This window comes from Lepidochelys kempii, chromosome 1 (assembly GCF_965140285.1).
Source record: "Lepidochelys kempii isolate rLepKem1 chromosome 1, rLepKem1.hap1, whole genome shotgun sequence".
Taxonomy (NCBI): domain Eukaryota; kingdom Metazoa; phylum Chordata; order Testudines; family Cheloniidae; genus Lepidochelys; species Lepidochelys kempii.
Genome location: NC_136380.1, coordinates 97,510,092 through 97,531,052, shown reverse-complemented (window position 1 = coordinate 97,531,052; position 20,961 = coordinate 97,510,092). Strand labels below are relative to the sequence as shown.

At 42.5% G+C, this 20,961-nt stretch overlaps 1 protein-coding gene across 2 annotated transcripts in view; it reads left to right on the top strand.

The window, feature by feature from the left end:
* The window catches only part of DZIP1 (DAZ interacting zinc finger protein 1), an 86,206-nt gene that overhangs the window by 45,735 nt on the left and 19,510 nt on the right, over positions 1 to 20,961 (top strand). For both annotated transcript variants that reach the window (XM_078853380.1, XM_073347964.2), the window contains exon 11: positions 16,054 to 16,199. In XM_078853380.1, coding sequence (XP_078709506.1) covers positions 16,054 to 16,199 — 146 coding nt within the window. The remainder of the gene's footprint in view (positions 1 to 16,053; positions 16,200 to 20,961) is intronic.

The window sequence follows — 20,961 nt, the reverse complement described above, 5'->3', positions numbered from 1 at the left end:
CCAAGTACGGCACTCAGACTCCCCATACAATGCATGGAGACAGTTAGGTGCCTACGGAAGGGATTATCAGAAGCCAGCAAGCTGCGTGGGGAGCCATCTAAATTAGACATGAGTGAAATGCAGAGGAAAGGGGTGAGGCTTAGGTCCAGATCCTCAAAGGTGTTTAGGCACCTTACTGCCATTGATCTAGGCCTCAAGTGTCTGACAGGCTGGAGGGAAGTGCTACCCTCCACTTGAGCCATGAACCACTTCTTGGAGTTAGGCAAAAGCCAGGTCAGCCCATCCCCTAGCATGCAAAACCCAGACCGTTCTTGTGGAAAAACAAGAGAGAGGGAGAGATCCTATCATAGCTAGGCGTCTACGAAATTCGCAGCCGTGAAAACTGCATCACAGACCGTGAAATCTGGTCTCCCCTGTGAAATCTGCTTATACTATAGGGTAAAAGTGTACAAAAGTGCACAGTGTTTCTCAAACTGGGGACCCCAACCCACAAAGCAGCACAGCAGTCAGGGTGGCAATACCATACCATGCCACCCTGACTTCTCCGCTGCTGCGGACAGCAGCTCTGCCTTCAGAGCTGGGTGCCCGGCCAGAAGCTGCCACTCTCTGACCGCCCAGCTCTGAAGGCAGCGCAGAAGTGAGGGTGTCAATACAGCGGTCCCTGTACAATAGGCTTGCCACCCACTTTTGGGTCGGGACCCCCAGTTTGAGAAATGCTGTGGAGAAATCACACATTTTTCACAGGTTGGTCGTGGCATAAATAGCAAATTTCATGCACGTGTAACACATCTGCAGAATTTGCTATTTATGCCATGACCAGCCCACCAAAAATGTGTGATTTCTCTGCAATTTAAGTAGACCCCTAATTATAGTCAATACCTCGGTGGTTAGGGCATGCTCCTGGATTGTAATGAGCAGAGCAGGGACCTGAGCCCATATTCCAGGTGAGTGCCCTAACCACCAGGTTATTGGATATTCTTGGGTGGACCTTTCTCAGTCTCTCTTGCTGGAGCTGTTTCACTTTGTATAAGTAATTAAATATTCATTTTGAGCAGGGTCTTGAATTTGGTTCTCCCAAATCCTAGGTGAGTTCTCTAACCACTAGGCTGTAGAGTCTTTCTCTTTCTCTATCAATGCATTCATTAGTTGGTACACTAAAAACTTAAAATGAAGTAAATCTGATTTGGACTTAGTCATAATTGAAAAAATGTACATTTGACATATTTAGGTTTAAAATTAATAAAATTTTAAGCATATAATCAGACTGCTCATGTGCAATATGTGATTTCTTAGAAGTGAACTGATATACAATATATCTATTTAAAATATGCATGCATCACAGTCTGCATCTGACACCCCTTTGTGAAATTTGATTTGTATGTGTGAAATAATGGAGAAATAATTAAATGTGTTTATTTTACTGTGCATAAATGGTGAGGTGTTATGACTATTCTGAATTGTTAAGGAGCTAAACTAATTTACCTAATCGGTAGTTTATGATTCTCTAAATTGGGGAGATTGCTTATTGACATCAGATGTGATACTGGGATCCCTAAAAGAGTGACGTTTCAGAGTACTGGTAAACATGAGAACAAGGGTAAAGGAATGAGTTTTGAATATATTACATTCACCAACAGTGTCAGTTTACAGCAAAAGAGTTTTCAAGTTTTATACTTTCTTTTCATTTTGAATTTGGCTGGAACGTATGGCAAGGACTGTCTTTTAATTACATTGCCACTACATGTGCCACTATAGTTAAGGGTGTGTTACAACTCTGGTTAAAGGTTGACCTGTTTAAGCCCTCTAATTTCAACATGCTTAATCAGATTCCTTTGAAATTTGGTGTGTTTTAGGAAGGTGGAGGGGAAGATTAGACACCCAAATTTGGGTTCTTTGAACTAGGAGTTGTGGAGATATAAGACTCCCCCACCTCCTTCCAAAAAAATAGACATTTTTCAAAAAAAATTGTTTTTGTTTTTTTGCACAGAGCTGGAGATCACTCTATAGCTATGATATGGGTCGAAATGGTCTCAATCTGTCAGTTTTTCCGAAAGTAGTGCCTGGCACCCACTAAGCCTTTGGGGCACCCAAATTGTGAATTGTATTTAAGAATGTGTTCACTTCTTCACTTGTATAGATGTGTAGTCTGGAAGGATTACCCTGCGCATGCCTCAACAAAGAAAAAAAAAAGTGAGATGGCTTCTGAGCAGCCACCTTATGCTTCTCTGGGTATTCAAGTGCGTTGCTAATGCCGTTTCCCCTAGTGAACACCCCTTCATTGATGTTTCTTGTCCAAACCTTTGTACAGCTCTGCAGTAAAGATTTAATAATTAATGTTTCTTGCTACAAGTAGTTTCTGTTAAAATATGTTTTTATTGTATGAGGAGGTTTACTGAGAGCTCTGCAAAATAGTCAGCAGCTGGTCTACCCAAAATATTTGTTATATCAGATGGGAAGGAACCAAAGGCAGAAGACTTTGTGTGGGGAGGTGGGGCAGGATAGGAGACAGGGGGTTGTGGCTGCAGAAGGGGCAGGAAATAAGGATGGACGGTAGGTAAACCTTGGACTGGTTGTTTGAGAAAATCTATATTTTACTAGCCCCTGGTGGGGCAGGCCACAAGTGGCTACATCCTGATCTCAGGACAGATTAATGTGGTGTTCGCAGATACATAGCGCACAGTTTTGGAACTGATAGTGCAGGTACCTTGACTGCTCAGGGAAATATGCTGCCAGGGTTTTCAGTGTGTGGTTTCTGGGTGATTCCTGGGTCACAAAGTTACAGAAATTTGCAGGAGAGCAAGGCATCATGACATGGGGATTACTGTCCACAGGCTGATTGGGTGGAGAGAGGTGGCCTGCACTGGCATCATGTTTTGTCCACTCTGCAATATCTTAACTGGTCATGATCTACAAGAGATTGCAATAATTCACTTGGGCAAAAATGGGCTGGGCCTTATTCCTGGTGTATATTTTATACAGGATACCATCTGAACCTACAGTTTCATTTAACCATCATTAAAGCTTTAGAATCTTCTTATATTCCACCTCACTGCTGACTATATCCTTTTGTCATAAAAGCACCAAGGCCTGCTACTGATATAACTTACACAATTCATCATAGAAATGATGCATACTGCACCTTAAAGGTACTCAGGCACCTGTTCCCTTTCCTCTCCTTACACACGAGAGGGTGAAAAACAGATCTCCTCCTATCACAATCACAACTCGTCACACACCTCAGAGTAATCTACAGATCTCACAAACACACCTCTACCAAGCAGAACTCACTACTTTCTCCACCATTCAGTACAGCTACACCAGACACTGATCACACGCTGTTTACCTAAATTGCATTAAGATAATAAATGCTTTGATTGCTCTCATTTCCCAGCTTCCTACCGATAGTACCCTTTCTAGTATAACCTCTGTGCCCTGCTAATTACATAACATCCTGAAGGTACACATACAGCTCTTTCTTTTGCTTGCTCATATGGAAGGATGTTAAACAGATCTTCTCATTTTATAATCACAGCTCTGTCACACACCTCAAAATAATCCACATATGTCCTCATAACACAAACACACCTTTACCAGCTACTGCCTCCAACATTTAGTGTAGGTCAGTGGTTCTTAACCTGTGGCCCAGTCAGCACCCATGGCCCATGTGACATCCTCAGGACCATACAGGTAGTGTGTGTATACATACAGGTAGTATGTGTATATGTGTGTGTGTGTGTGTATATATATAATAGATTGAGAACAACTGGTGTAGGTACACCTGACACCCTTAGTGCACCTGGAGTGTATTCAGATAATTCCCATTGGCTATTGCCTGTTCTGGGGGAAACAGAGGGAAGGTAGTGTGGGCAACCTTTTTTTCCATTTTTTATCATTTAATAGTGTTAGATGGAGTCTTGTAGGTGAGAGTGAATGGACTGTAAAAGGATGTGAAGAGCTTGTTCATGTCCACAGCTGTAGGACTGGCATAGTAAAGGTATGTGTGCTAACGGGACATATTGGGGCATTGCTGAAAGAGGCAGAATTAGGGTTGCATGGGCCCATGCCCCTGCAATCTTAACTATGCTTTCCTTGGTACTTCTTCAAGTAGTGTTCCTATGGTTGCTCCACTCTAGATGTCTTCATGTCCCTGTGCCTCAGACTGGAAATTTTTGGTAGCAGTGTCCATTTGGCCCACACATGCCTTCTCCCTGTCTCGTGCTCTGTTTTGCTGCTATATAGCACTGTGAGGGCAAACCGCCCTCAGTTCCTTCTCCACGGCCCTGGCCTGAGGCGTAACCTTAGCAGAAGCCATTGACAGAGATTCTTCTTACTCATTTTCCATAGTAGTAATAAAACTTTTATTAGTTAATGTTAATAATACCTTCTTCTCTTTTCATTTTGTAACTATTCAACAGGCAAACTATTTTTTTTTTATCTCCTGAGTGTAAATTAGCTTCCCCCTAGTTCTTTCCATTTGGGAAGTGAACCCTAAAAAAAGAAAAGCCTGGCTCTCCTGGGCTTAAACGCTGCCTTTCCTGTCGGGAAGCCATTCCTGTCACTGATGGCCGTTCCCGCTGCATTCACCGCCTCGGAGAGGCACACGTGTCTCAGAAGTGCATGTTTTGTCTCAAATTAAAATCCAGAACCAGAAAGAGCCATGTGCTAAAATTAAGACTGCTTATGATGGAAAACTCACTCCCACTAGCCTCCAACCCTAGGCCTGGGACTTCCCATGGACAGCAGTCCCCATTGAGACCGATCCAATGATGTTGATGGGATCAGTCTGAATACTATCCAATGACTTCAAAGAGGAAATCCTTGGATTCATTTTAGGAAATCTTGTAAAAGCAGGCCACAAGTTCCCCAAGTAGGGAATCAGCCAAGAGAAAGAGGTCCCCGGCACAGTCCATAAACTTACTAGGCACCAACATAAGCACGGTATGAATATGTCTACATCCCTGGACTTACATTCAGTACTGAGACATTCTACTCCACCATCCATGACTGTGCCACCCCATCAGGCAACTACAGGGAAGATGATGGGGATGACCTATACTCGGTCTCTGTCCCAAGTTCTCCATTACAACACCAGGGAGCTTAGGTACCTTCAATCTACCACCAGAGTAGAAGAGACCCACCCAATTGATATGGATACCCTTCGATGCCCTTTCCATCACCTCAGTGGCCATACTGGGACCCTGGGGTGGCATATAGACAATAATTTTCGAGGACCTCCAGCATCACCCATAAGGATAAAGGAAGGCGATGTCCTTCAACTTCAATAGCCAGGTCTCCTGATCCTCAAGAGAAGTCCTTTGAGGAACAGGAGGAGATACTCCAGTGACCAACATTTCTTCATCATCTCCTGATTACACAGGCATGCCTCCCGCACCAGCTACAGCAGACAACTTCAAACAATTTCAAGACCTCTTTAAGAAGGTAGTGGATTCCCTGCAAATCCCTCTTGAAGAAGTCAGAGTCACAGCATAAATTGCTAGACATCCTGTAGATGTCATCATCAACAAAGATTGCACTCCCCATCGACGAAGTGCTGCTTGATCCAGTGAAAACTATATGGCAGACACCAACCACAATACCCCCGATGTGCAAAAAGGTGGACAAAAATATTATGTGCCCTCTAAAGACGGGGACTTACTATTTTCTCACCCTTCCCCAAATTTATTGGTTGTTGACACTGTTAATGAACATGGCAGACAACACCATGTTAAAATGACACCTGTACGATAAGGACTGGAAGTGACTGGATTTATTTGGAAATAAATCCTATTCTTCAGCAGCCCTACAATTTAGGATCGTTAACTATCAAGCCCTCAGGGCAAAATGTGACCCTACGAATTATTCTAAATTAAATGCCTTTATTGAACACCTCCTGTGGCATCAGAAAAAGCAATTCCAGGCAATCGTTGCTGAGGGTCAGCTCCTTGCAAGGACAGCATTACAGGCATCTCTGGATACTGCACATATTGCTGCTGATTCCATCTCCCTGGCAGTTGTCACAAGGAGAGCATCTTGGCTTCATTTCTCTGGCTTTCCCTTTTGAGGGATCTAAATTGTTTGCACAAAGAACGAATGAATCCCTCCACACATTAAAAGATTCTAGGGCCACATTACATTCTCTGGGTATTTACACTCCTGCCCAAAGAAGACGACCTAGTAAGTACCAGACAGCACAGAGATCCCAGCCTACTTACTTTCCTCCTCTCCAAAGACATTATGATCCTCAAAGGAAGAAGCAGAGATTACAAAAATGGAGACTGACTGGCCCACAGTAATCGACATCACAAACTTCTACATCCAAACAACAATTTTGATGTGCTGGTCAAGGCCCTGAGTTACCTCAGTCTCATTTGCTACAACAACACAAACATCTCCACCAATTTGGCGACCGCCATACTCCTTTTTATCAAAACTGGGAGTGTATAACCTCAGACAAGTGGGTACTAGAGATCATTACACAGGGATATTCAATCTACTTTACCTCCCTCCTCATACCCCCCTGACCCCCCCTTCCCCCATCCTTCGTCAGGGACCTGTCTCATGAGCACCTTTTATGCGAGGAAACAAACTACCTCCTAAAACTAAGTGCTGTAGAACCAGTTTGCACCCAGCACAGAGGGAAGTGTTTCTATTCCAAATACTTCCTGATACAGAAAAAGAAAGGTGATTGGAGACCCATTCTGGATCTAAGGGCACTCAACAAATTTGTAAAAATACGACGTTTCAAGATGGTTACCATGGCAGCAGTAAACCCATCTCTTTACCACGGGGACAGGTTCTCGGCCCTTGATCTACAAGACAATTACTTTCATATCACAATCCACCCATCCCTCAGGAGCTTCCTAAGGTTCACTCTGGGTCAAGATAATTTCCAATACAAAGTGTTCCCATTTGTTCTATCTTTGGTACCGAGGGTGTTCTTGAACGTTCTTTTTGTGCTAGTGAGGCACCTTCGCAAACAAGGCATTTTGTTATTTCATAGAATCATAGAATATCAGGGTTGGAAGGGACCTCAGGAGGACATCTAGTCCAACCCCCTGCTCAAAGCAGGACCAATTCCCAATTTTTGCCCCACATCCCTAAATGGCCCCCTCAAGGATTGAACTCACAACACTGGGTTTAGCAGGCCAATGCTCAAACCACTGAGCTATCCCTCCCCCCCAATTTCAGTATCTAGACGATTGTTTGCTCAAAGCACATACCTTCACCGATGCCTTTAGAGACACATGAAAGACTATCGATCAGGGGTCAGCAACCGTTCAGAAGTGGTGTGCTGAGTCTTCATTTATTCACTCTAATTTAAGGTTTCGCATGCCAGTGCTACATTTTAACGTTTTTAGAAGGTCTCTTTCTATAAGTCTATAATACATACAATAGTTTAGTTTAGTTATAATAGTTTAGTTATATAAAGTAAATAAGGTTTTTAAAATGTTTAAGTAGCTTCATTTAAAATTAAATTTAAATGCAGAGCCCCCCACCGGATCAGTGGCCAGGACCCGGGCAGTGTGAGTGCCACTGAAAATCAGCTTGCTTGCCACCTTTGGCACATGTGCCATAGGTTGCCTACCCCTGCTATAGATCTATTCCTATAACTAGGTTTACAACTAAATACCCATAAGTCCACTTTGACCCCATGCAACAGCTGGAATTCATAGGAGTCTTGAAGCAAGTCAGGTTTCCCCCCCCCCGCACTGCTCCCCTTGCAAGGCTGTTCCAGAACTTCACTCCTCTGATGGTTAGAAACCTTCGCCTAATTTCAAGCCTAAACTTGTTGATGGCCAGTTTATATCCATTTGTTCGTGTCTGCATTGGTGCTTAACTTAAATAACCCCTCTCTCTCCCTGGTATTTATCCCTCTGAAACATGAGTCTATTTTTTTTTCTTTTAGTGGTAACTGTCCAGTGAAGAAACTTAGGCATCCTTTATATCTGGTAACTCCCACAAAAAATAAAATAAAATAAAATTAAAAAAAAAAAGTTGCAAAGGAGAACAGTTGGGAGGACACAAAAGAATACAGTTACATGGTTCTAGAAGTCATCAAGAGCAGGTATACTCTTGCATTTTGATATAATCACAGAACACCATCTACTACTGATCACACTGCTCATTTATTATGGAGGTTAGTTTGTACAAATTGCAATTAGTAACAATTATAGTTAGTTTACAGTTAGTTTGTGCAAGTTGTTATGAGCTACAGTTAGTTTGTGCAAAACTGCAATGTCCTTCATATGAGGAATCCTTTGAGTCTAAAAATAGACCTTTCAGGTTTTTTTCTAATAGTCCCTGATAATCTGTATGAAGTTTCAAAAAATTTTCAAAGCCAATATGTGCTAAAGGCAGGAGTCTTTAGTTCTGCATTCAGCTGGAGAGAAAGACATTTTCAAAAGTTAGCATTTGAATTGTGACTGCTAACTTTTCTTTCCCACGTTTGATTTTCTTCTGGAAATGATCAGTTTTCAATAACTGGCTATTCAGCAGACTACTCAGAATTTCCATCTGAATTTTTGTTCTAAGTTTTTCTTTAGTAGAATAATGGGCTTTATTTTTTCTTTTTTGTTCAACTGGCAGAATTTTCCGGAGGTTCAGTTCACCTCTTTCTAAGCTAATTGTATCCCTAAAGCTTGATTTGATTTTATTTTGGTCAGTCTTGAGGTGTTATTTAGAAAAAGTCCATTGTGGGATTTACCTGCACTTCTGGATGCTGAATCAGAAAGCTCATTCTAATCTGTGAAGTGTAGATCTTTCAAAGAATCATATTGGAAACTTTTTTTTTATGCTGCTTATATTTTTCAGCTTTGATTTTCTTCTCCCTCAGTGGAGGAAGTTATGTTAACACAGTTTGCAGTGTAGAAGCCCTGTTGGATCCCAGCTGGTCTCTGGATTTCCAAGAAGAAACAGCCAAGTGTCCTTTTATGTTCTTTACTTGGGAGAAATTATAATCTTATTTTTAGATGCAAACCTCACTACAGTTATCCATACATTTGTGATCAACACCCACACATTTGGATTACTGAAATATAACTCAATTGTGAGACCAATCAGAAACCTCAGCTAGTGCAGAATATGGCTGAATGAAGAGATGCTTCTCTCCGGGCGCGTATTATGTCAACTGAACTGACTTCCAGTTTTGTTTTCTGGTGCAATTCAAGGTGATCTGCAAAGCTCAGCATGGTGTAAGTTCTTGTTCTCTGAGACTGCCTCTCTATGTTCCATCTTGCGCACTGAAATTATCTTGGAATGCACTTCCTGATAGGCTACAGATTTAAAATCAGGGGTAGGGTTTTAACGACAGGATGTTTTCAGTGGTGGGGAGGGTCTTTGACTCTGTAACTTGATTTACCCATGATTCCAGGGAATATTGCAAAATCCTCCTCCTTTTTGCCTAGGTGATATGGTGGAGTTAGACTTTTTTATTTTGGTGCAGGAAAGGTTTTTTTTTAGTTTTTTAACTAAACTTATAACAATCAAAACTACATTTAATTAAGGGGCATATTTATTGTGATGGGGTGAAGATGGGGACGCTGAATTAATTCAAGTGCTTCTCCAACAAATATTTATAATTTTTGAGGGAAAAAGTTTGTGCCAGTGTCTGAGACTTGGTTTAGAGACACTACCTTATTCCCAGCAAACATACAGTTAGCCCTTTCTTTAGATTTCACACAGATGTACTGGGTCTCGGTGAGTAAATATGTGGAGCTGAGGGGCCCAATCAGGCACTCAAAAGGGACCCAGATAACTTTGTTTCTCTTTGGTAATCAGAGAGGAAACATTTGTGAGCAGGCTGATCTCACACCCATTTGTTAGAAGGCTGAGTTGCAGATCAACTCAGATAAATCTGTTAGTCTTTAAGGTGCCTCCGGACTCCTTGTTGTTTTTGTGGATACACACTAACACGGCTACCCCCAATACAGATCAACTCATGTTTTCTTATATTGGATTCTATGTTTATGTAATAGAGTTTGCTTTTTTTTCTTAAAACTTGTGCACACCAGTGTCCAAAGGAGAGCTTATCTCAAAGAGAAATACTTTTTGTTTTGTTTTGTTTTTTTTGTTTGTTTCTTCCTCCCCTCCCCACCCCAACTCCCCTCTCTACCACCATGCAGGGTTTGATCTCTGGTGTCAGCAATGAATGACCAAAGATGCTATGGATAGCGCAGTTAGGTTTATGGCTTTCACCACTGTTACAATTGCATATATTGTTGATTTTAACTTCAAAGCTATTCTAGTATACTGAGAGGGAGAAACAGGTAGCCATAAAGTAGAGTGGCAGATTATTTTAAACCCTGGATGCTGGGAATTGGGATTGCCTGTTACAGTCTAACTACCTGACAAGGCATTGTGTCATGATGACATGAAACACTTAAGCAGATTGCATTTAGGAAAGTATAGACATTATGAGGACATTTTAATCCAATTACACAGTAACTAGCTCAGTAGCAGATTCCAACAAGTGCTAGCCAGCAAAGTAGGCTTCTGGCCAAGCAATCTCTCAGCAGAGTTTTGCTTTTAAGTGGTCTTGTGAAGTATACTGTCTGTGGAATCACGTTCTCATCCTGTGGCAGTACAGTAGGTAAGAAGCTTTCTCAGTGATTGTGATTTGTTGCAGATTATATGGGAGCCAAATTAAGGGGTAAATCTCAAATCTAGTTCTCTGTGTGAGTACCAAGGTCAGGGGCTGGACACATCCTTAGAGTTAGGGAGCAGGGGAAGAGTAGCTACCTTATTGAAGCATCTTCAGAAGCCTGTACAGCACCTCACCCAACCCCTCCACAGAGAGAGGTTTGGAGGGTTTGTGTAATAGATGTGTCTTTTATGACCCCAGTCACACCCTTCCCCTTGCCCACCTGTGGCCTAGCATATCTCCATCTGCCTTCTGCTCCCTGATATGCAGGAACCATGAGGGAACAGGGATATTTGCCTTAAAGTGAAGTTCTCCTCCTCCACTCCCCCTACTTATGCAGTGGAACAACCAGTTCTGGTGCTAGGGGACCTTTTGTGGAGGCAGGGGCAGATTTGCCCCTAAATTAATACCTATTAAAAAAATCCATGCACTGATACCAAAATATAAGCAAATACAGCAAAACCTGTTAAGATAAATAACCTAATTACTTTATCTTTTGACTATTAAGAATGGGAGAACAGAGGTTCCCATTTGTGTTTAAGTAAGAACTTAGTTAATGCAGTGTGAATACTCATATTTTACAGAATATATTTCTAACCAGTAAAAATGTAAATAGCAAGATGCATTAGTCCAAACACAGAAGTCCTCAAAAACATAATGCCCTCCTACTTCTCTTATTAAATTAGATAATGTAATATTTTTAAATCTATAATATTAAAAAAAATACTGTGACCTGGCCTAATTTGTGTAAAACTTTTCATAGGCAGGAGGATGCAAGTGAAATCTGTCCATCTTTGGAAGAATCACTTCAGTTTGTTGTGGGAGCACCATGTTCATCAGACGAAATGAGGACACTTTATAAACTGCTTTAGGCAGGGACCCTGGGTGAGATCCTGGCTACACTGAGGTCAATGTGAATTTTGTCACTGATTCCAATGGGGCCATGATTTCAACCCTTGTCTTTTTGCATTTGTCTATAAAACTTCTTCCCCTGTTTGGATGTACACATTGGGAAATTAATATTTCTCCAATTTAATTAACTATACTCATTTATACATTTTTTTTGCATTATGTTTTTGAGGACTTCTGTGTTTGGACTAATGCATCTTGCTATTTACATTTTCTTTTTGTAAACCCTTACTAGCATATCGACTGCAAATAAACTTTGTTACATTGTTGCAGTGCATTTTATACTTGGCAATTGTAACATCTAAATTAAGAAGCAGCTCAATCAGAAATTAAGTAATTATTGTATTAGGTCCCTATCCTACCAAATGTAATGTTTGCTACTATGAACAGTCACATTGAATAGGGCCATCAGTTTTTGGATCTGTGAGGTAGGTTATCAGCAGTGGGGGGGGGGGAAGCAAAGATGACATCTCCATGTATTCTTTTGCATAACTTCCCCTTTTGGACCTCGATCTTGACCATTTTCTATCCTGTTTGTCTGCTATTCCTATTTTTCCTCATTATTAGAAAAGGCACTCTTGGTGCATATGCTGGAGCCCATAGAGGAGCTTTCAGAAGAGGAAAAAGGTAATGATGGGATCAGTCAAAAATGTAGTAGGCATTACTTGTAAACATTTTATTTGAAAATAAAAATGGATAACATTGTTTGATACCTACAATATTTATCCGTAGTTTCGAACATGCTTTATGTAATTTGAGCAAGATGTATGACTATCCCATTTGTTGTGGATGCTTGTAAAATATAATTTCTCTATCCAGATTCAGTATAGTCTGATGGGGATCGAAAAAATTATGCAATAAGCATATTCCATACATCTCTCTAGGTATCTGGATATTTTAGTTTTACACAAATGAATACATTCTTATGAAGCTCTTTGTATATTTGTAAAACATCAATACTAACTAACCAAAATAACCTAGTATCAGATTAATTAATAATAGATCATAAGGCAATGTTCTCTGGTTTGCTAAGATCACTTTGCATAAGCTTAAAGTTGCCAGTGATGGTTCATGGAGGGGAACTCTCCAGAGGTTTAAATCTGGTGAGGGCAGTGCTGCTGCCTTCTATATTAATAACTTTTCTACCCTCTGCGTAAGGTAATGGGGGGGTGAGGAGTGAGCAGGATGGGAAATGGGAGATTGGTGGTGGAGTTGAGCTCTGAGGTGCCCCATCCTCTACTGTCCTAAGACCCCAGAGACTTTTTGCAATTAGTGAAGTGAGGGCTGCTCCTGTGGAGCACTAACTTGAGCCAGGCCTAAGCAACTCTGAATTATCGTACCAAACCGCACTGTCTGTGGCAGCTCCTCCACTCCATCTGAGTGCAGCTTGGATAAGTGGAGAATCAGGGCCCTAGGATTTACCATGCTAGAACAAACACCTAGTATGGTATCCTGCCCCTGGCACTGGCCAGTACCTGATATTTCAGAGGAAGGCAACACCTTCTCTCTCATGTCATATTGCATATTTAATACACAGACAGTTTTGCAGAACTGTACATTAAAGGAAAAATCCTTCTTGACCCTCACAAGCAATCAGTTTAAATCCTGAGGGAAAAGATATGATGTGAAAAATGTTAATACTTCTGTACAATGCTTCAGTGAGAGATTTTCCAAGGAAACCAGCTGCCCTCACCCATTTTTAGTAGAGCTCGCTTGCATTTTCTCCTTCCTTTCTCTGAGTCCATCTGCTGCTCCTGTCTGCTATCTTCTATCTTATATGCTGTGTTGTTGTAGTCATGTCAATCCCAGGATATTAGAGAGACAAGGTGGGTGAAGTAATATCTTTTATTGGACTAACTTCTGCTGGTCAGAGAGACAAGCTTTCGAGCTTACACAGAGCTCTTCTTCAGGTCTGGACTTCTGTGAAAGCTTGAAAGTTTTTCTCTGTCACGAATAGAAGTTGGTCCAATAAAAGATCTTCTATCTTGACCAATTATTCTTGATTCCTTTGATCTGCCCAAAAGCACATCTTGCAATACTAAAAACGAAGAAAGAGGACAGTCTGAAAAGACAGAAAGGTCAGTATGTTCTTGTTTTCAGTCACAGACATCTGTGTGGGAGAGTATGAAAATTGCTGGGCATAAAGATTACTTTTCGAGAGGAACATAGAAATTGCCTGACAGTATCAGACTCAAGGTTCATCTAGTCCAGTATCCTCTCTGACAATTGTTAACACCAGATATTTCAGAGGAAAGTGTGAGAACCCCACAGTGGGAAGATTTGGGGAAATCTGCCATCCACAATAAATATAATCCTCATCTCAGTTAGAGATTGGTTTAATTGTTGAACCGTGATGTTAGTATCCCTTCCAATTTTTTTAATTATTTACAACAATTGTGGATACTCTAACTCCCCTATAAACGTCCAGTCCCTTTTTGAATCGTTCTGAGTTCTTGGCTTCAGCAAGTTCCTGTGACAATGAGTCCACAGAGAATACCAGAAGAACTGAAAATTGAAGCAAACAAGAAGTTTAAACAAGGATTTGAAATAATTTACAATTTGCAGACTTTTTGTGGTTTTCCATTCCCTAATTATGCAGTGTACCTAAAAGATTTTTGTTTTTTATGGCTTACAAAGTTTCCATTCAGACATCAGAAAGGAACAAATAGCTCTAAGCCACAGTAACAGCAAGTTAATGAATACTTTTAAGAAACAATATTAATACAGAAACAAAGGGATTCAGAATAAATTATTGAGGAAAAGATCAAATATAAAATTATTAAATAAGATTGAATAACAAGCAAGGTGAGTATAAAATACTGTTCTCTAAATTATCAAAAGTAGCGTTTTGTAAATTAATTTTTCTACTAGCTGCAGTTTCACATGCATTTAGGGCAAGATTTTCAGAAGTAACTAATGATTTTAAGTGCCTCAACTTTTGATTGCCAAGCCTGAGCCACCTTAAAGGAACCCGAGTTGCAGAAAGTGCTCAGCAACCACCACTGAAAATCAGGCCCCTTAAGATGTCTCATGTTGGGCAGCCAAAGTCACTGCTCACCTTTGAAAATCTTGCATTTAGTTTATAGTCCAAATTGATTCCTTTGCACATTTAAACCAAATTATGTATTTTGTATTTTACCAGTACTGTCATCTATGGGAAAACGCCTGACCCACAAATTATAACGCTGACACCAAGCATCACTGTATTGTTACATCGTAATTTTAAAGGTTTGCTGATAGTTGTATGGCTCTTTTAAAAATCAGTATTTTCAGTGGAGAAAATGTGAAAGCTAAATTGAATCAAATGTTTTTAATAAATAAGGTTCAAAAATGACAATAATGACAAGTCTATTTTAAAATAAAACATATGAAAAATCAGAAAGGGCTGAATTGCTCCTTGAGGCGTGGTCCTTTCTATGGGGTAGTACATAGCTATGCTATTATATCCCTTCTTGGGGTGTTATATGCTCCACTCGAATGCCCTATCAGCATTGTTGGCCAGTGCAGGATGGAGGTAGGTGCCATGGTCCCCTCCCACTCGGTCACAGGGAAGGTCACAAGTTTCCAGTTATGTTCCTGTTGTGCCAAAGCCACAATCCAGGCAGGTTTTACATTTCTGGCAGGTGGGGGAGCTTTGCTTCCTTTAACTCCTTTGTGTGGCCATGTAGGACCTTGGAAAATCTAGCCCTTAATCTTTTACTTATCTGCCAGGGTCTGATTTGAGGATGTTTGTATTTCTCCTGCAAGAGTCTCAATGACATCTAGTGCAAGAATGAAAAATATAACTACCTTTCCTACTTTAAGTGTGTGTGATGCCATCAGCCCTCAAAGGAAAAAAAAAATCCTGTATTCAGGTCTGGGGGATTTTAAGACATGCAATATTTATCATGTGTGTTCTGTTAATTTGATAATTCAGACCATATTTTTGTACTTACTAACATATTTAAATTTACCTTTTCACTTCCAAAGGTTAAGAGAGAGCTATTACCTGATGCCTTATTGGAGAATGTTTTAATGTTTGGGGAGCTCCGAATGAGATGAGAAAAATTTCTGATTGGAAATATGACAAGCTAGTAGACATGACACAGAGTTTGGCTTTGTCCTCAAATATTACTTTCAGAGAACTTAATTATCACAAAATAATTTTCCTTTCCCAGAAGTTCATACACTACTCTCCATAGTTCCATATTCATGCTTCTATCTTTACAACATAGATATAGTATGAAAAAGCATTGTCAATCAAGAGAGAGTGACTGCTTAAAGTTTATATAAGTAATGGATTCTAAGTAGATCTATGTTTCTGTAAATTAGTTCCAGATTTTGTTAAAAGAAAAAGGCAGCATTGAGCAGACAAAATACCACTACACAAAGAAAATATCATACACATATGTATATTGTTATAAAAAATGCATGGTTCAGTTTTGTCTTTTTGTCTCATCCTGTGTTTTGATACTTTGCATTTTAAAAATATACCTTTTGAATGTAATTTTCCTATCATATTACAGAAATAGAAAAAAATGAACGCAAAATAGGCAGAAGTAAGCAACATTTAATAAATGCTTTGAAGACTAATCCTTCATTAACTAAAGAATTACGAACAGTTTTGGAGCAGACCCTGGTGGAGAAGTTGGAATCCTTGGGAATTAAAGCAGTAAGGTTATTTTAAATGATTATTTTTCATTAAGTGGTGGAGAAGGTCCTTTGTCCCACCTTTTTTCACTTCCCTACCACAACTGTCAATGACCATTATGTCCAAATATCACCCCTGAGAGGAAGGACACTCTCCCTGTCAGCCAGAGGTGGTTGCTAGAAACCAGTGTGAAATGTCCCCTCATCCTCAAGATCATGTATTTTATCTTTAATGCCCACTAATTGAAGGTTGGATGTTTTCGTAGTTCCTATAGGGAAGTTATAGTGGGTGTTTTTATGATGTTCTGATATGTACTCCCCACAATAATGCTTATGACAGGGTGTACTCACCTCTTGTAAGTGCGTCCTGTTGGCTGGGTGTGATCCTGCACTCTTTCCTCTCGTTGGTCAGGCTCTGGGAGGGAGTTTGGGTGCAGGAGGCAAACTGTCGGCTGTGCTCTGATTAGCTGCTTCCTTGCAGCATTTGTAGGTGGGCCTGGAGGACCCACCTTCATTGCTCCTTTCTTGCGGCAGGGTGTGGTAGGACTGCAAGGCCTCCAGCAGGGGGCCTCAAAGCGCCTGATACACCCTGTCACAATGCTTTTAATCTTTTTTCCCTGTGATAAAGAAAAATCAGAACCAGTATGTATGTATTGGTAGTTTAACATGTATATTCCAGGGCTAACTTCTCTCCAGTTGTCCAAACTTCACTAATACTACTATAATACTCATAAATAACTTATTTTTATCATAAGGTTAAGTGATATGGGGTTCTCAAATAAAACCTTAGATCTAGTACTTGCCACAATGCAAGTGCTCCTTGACTACAATTCAGGCAGCCACATCCAAGGCAGTGTCTGCTTGGATTCAAGATTCCTTCAAGGATCAATCTGGAGCTGCCTTGGTGCAGTTGTGCCTCGGGTGACAAGATGCCTTCATATTCTTGGGACTGTCCTGATACTATGGGGTTTATCTTATATAGGATCCTATTACCCCTCTCTCATAGGACCCTGTTACTTACACACACACACACACAAGTCCCAATTTTTCACACTTGCTATCTGATCACCCTAGTTGTGCCTCACAACTGAGGGTCTCCCCTTTCTTCAAGTTAGATCTTATAAATTGAAGATTTCACATATGGCTTAGTCTTCTTCCTCTTTGTCCCTGGGGCTGCTTTGAGAATTGGCCCTTACTTTACATCCACTTTGTTCTCCTTGTGCTCCTCTGTCACTGAATGCTTTAGCAGAAAGTCTAAGGACCACGCATCCGTCCTCAAGTACAAAATCTTTCTCTTGTCTTGGGACCTCAGTTTCACTTTTGTCTCTGGGAAAGGGGATTGGATTTAAATTTGTGTAGGTGGAAGGAGTTTCAAAAATTTTAGGCAGATATTTTGTTTCTGACTTTCTTTTGGCTGCCAGCATTGTTTAATTGATTGAGGATTACAGTGACTGCCAGTGCAATCTGAATTGCAGACAGTTAACTTCTCTCTCTTCCCCTGCATGCCTCTGCCATCCTGGGATTTTTCAGGGTCCCCAGCATTTTGATGTATCTCCTCACCTCATATTTTTTTAACCTGCCATTCTTGGTCCCCACCTAGAATGAGTTCATCTGATTCCTGGAGTAGGTTCCCCTTTGTTGCTCCCCTGCTTATCTCAATCAGCTCACACTTCATTGCTAGATAGTAACTTATGTCTAGCACCCCTGAGGAAGAACAGGTTCTCAGTTTCCCACAATCTTCTAGCACTTCGGCCTTGCCTACACACACAAATTGTACCACTTTAACTATACCGGTATAGTTATAAATGTGCTTATACCAGTATAGCTTGCTCTTGTACAGAAAAGGGAATAAGCTACACTAGTATAAGACATCTTTATTCCAGTATAACTGTTTACACTAGTAACTATCAGTATTAAAAAAAAGTCATACCCCTATCATAGTTATATCAGTACTAAAACTGTGTAACCCAGGCCTCATCCTCACTGGCCAAAGAACTAAGCTGGTTAGAGCCCTTCCTTGTCCTGCTGCAGGCAGTCACAAAGAGGCATAGTCTGAGCTCTGAAGGCATTTTCCCCGCTCTCCTCCCAACGTGTAGAGACTATTGTAGTACAGTGAAGAAGAAACTGAATCTTCTGCCTCCTTCCAGTGCCAAGGATTAGCCAAGCACTGATTGGGGCCAAGCTAAAGCTCTCACTGAGCACTGGATTCTTCATCTTGGTAGGTGTGACACTTGTGGTGGCCTTTTAAGAGAAACTAAACTGAATGATCCTTGAAATCCTACAACAAACTTAAAGCCAGCCCAGTTTTATTCCCTACTCATTTCTCTCCCAAGTCAGCTCCTCTCCCTTCTTTCTCCATTACTCTATCCTTTCCATAATCTCAGCAGTATATTCAGTTTCTCTCTCCACCCCTGTCACCTTCCCTTGCATCCGGGTTGGTGCCAAACCATGATGCTTCTTCCTGTGCAGTATCTCAGAAATCTGTCCTTTGTACTCTACCCACTCCACTAAACCCTTGCAACCATGGGCGGCGAGTTCTATGGGCCCGTGTTGCTCAGGCACCAGGAATATTCCTGTCCCAGGGGCCCAGCTCCAGCAAAGTTTCCCACCTCCCCCTCTCCCCCCCCCACACTGCCCCCGGCCCCACCTGCTGCCCCTGGGCGATTTAAAATAGCCCGGGGACTCCCGCCGCCACCCAGCAGTGCAGCAGGGCTGAGCGGCTTCCTGCGCGCTCGTTCCACATGGCTGCCGGCAGGTCCTTGCAGCCTGTGTGAGAGGGTTGTACCGCTGCGCACTGCTCCCACCCCAAACGCCCCTGTGGCCAGTGGGAAGCTGCAGGGGCGGTGCCTGGAGACAGCAGGGTGAGGAGACCCCCTTGGCCTGCCCCGCCTAGGAGCCGCTGCTGGAGCAGGTGCCCCAGGTAAGCATCGAAACCCCCAATCCACTTCCAGAGCCTGCACCCACACCCCCTCTGCAAACACACCCTTTGGCCCCCAAATTTCCTCCTGTACCCCTGCACCCCCTCTCACCCCCAAACTCCCTCCCAGAGCCTGCACCCCACACCCCCTCCTCCAACTCCCTCTTGCACTCCCACCCCTCCCCTGCACCTACTTTTGTCTCCAAACTCCCTCCCAGAGCCTGCACACTCACCCCCTCCTACACCCCTGCCCAGAGCCTTCACCCAGCACCCAAACTCGTTCCCAGAGCCTGCACTCCAGACCCCTCCCCCACTCAAACTCACTCCCAGAGCTCGACCTCTCACCCCTTCTGCACCCAAATTCCCTTCCAGAGTCTGCACCCCTTCTGCACCCCAATCCCCAGCCCAGAGCCTGCACCCAAACTCCCTCCCAGAGCCTGCACACCAGACCCCGTCCACCACCAAACTCCCTCCCAGAGCCCGACCTCTCACACCTCCTGCACCCAAACTCCCTCTCAGAACCTGCATCCCCACCCCCTCGTGCACCCCAATCGCCTGACACCCAGACCCGCTCCCCCACCCAAACTCCCTCCCAGAGCCTTAGGCAGGTGTGGGGGGGGAGTTTGCTCGGGGCGGGCGGTGTTCTGGGCACCACCAAAATTTCTACAAACCTGCTTGCAAGCACCTTGGTAATCACTAAACTAAACAAATACAGCCTCCTCCTACCAGTCCCACATCTCATCTCATCCCTCCTCCAACCAGTCTTATCAAAATTCTGCTGCTGAAATAATGAATCTCTCCCTTCACAGAGGGTCCGCTTCTTTCTTTGAATCCCTTTGCTGACTTCCTTGCTCATTCAGAATCAATTTAGTGACTCCAGGGATGGATCCCCAGCTGGTCTAAGTCGTCATAGCTCCATTGACTTCAGTGGAACTACACCGGTTTACTCGGCAAAGGATCTGGCCCTCTTGGCCAGTTGAACTCTTGTGATTTCATTGCAAGTCTCATGATATTTGGAGTGTCTGTCAATGCTGCAGCTGCTGGAATCAAGACATTGTGTGATAATCTCATTTAAAAAAAGAGTTTCTAGCCCTAATGTTTCTGAAGAGTGCTTGAAAAAGTGAAATGAGTGCACCCAGAAACTACAGTAACTCGTCACTTAATGTCCTCACGCTTAACGTTGTTTCAAAGTTACGTCGCTGCTGAATTAGGGAACATGCTCGTTTATAGTTGTGCAATGTTCCCTTATAATGTTGTTTGGCTGCCTGGTCTGTACACTGCTTGTAAAATTTCTGTGGAAGAGCAGCGACTTTACAAGGGAGCATTGCACAAGTTCCTCTTCTCCGCCTCCTCCCCCTCCCTCCCAGCGCTTCCCCCACCTGGCACTTAGGACTTTCTGGGAGGGCGGGGGAGGAGTTGGGAAGTGCCACATATCCACTCCTCTCCCTCCCTCCCAGAAAGTCCTAAGCCCGCCTAACAGCTGTTTGGCAGCGCTTAGGACTTTCTGGGGGTGGTGAAGGAGTGGGGAAGCAGCGTGCTCCGGGGAGGAGGTGGAGTGGGGGTGGGAAAAGGTGGGCCTGGAGTGGAGCGAGGACGGGAAGAGGCGGGCCTGGAGCATCCCCCAGCAAAGTCAGCGCCTGTTCTTCTCCGGGTAAGCTGCCACTGCTGCTGTGAAGGTGCTTCCTAGCGTCCTGTACCTGTGTGGGGTAAGCCAGGGGCACTTCCCAACCACAGTACAGTACTGAACAGTATATAATGCCTTTTATCTGCCCCCCAAAAATTTCCTTGGAACCTAACCCCCCACATTTACATTAAATCTTTTGGGAAAACTGGATTAGTTTAACATCATTTCACTTAAAGTTGCATT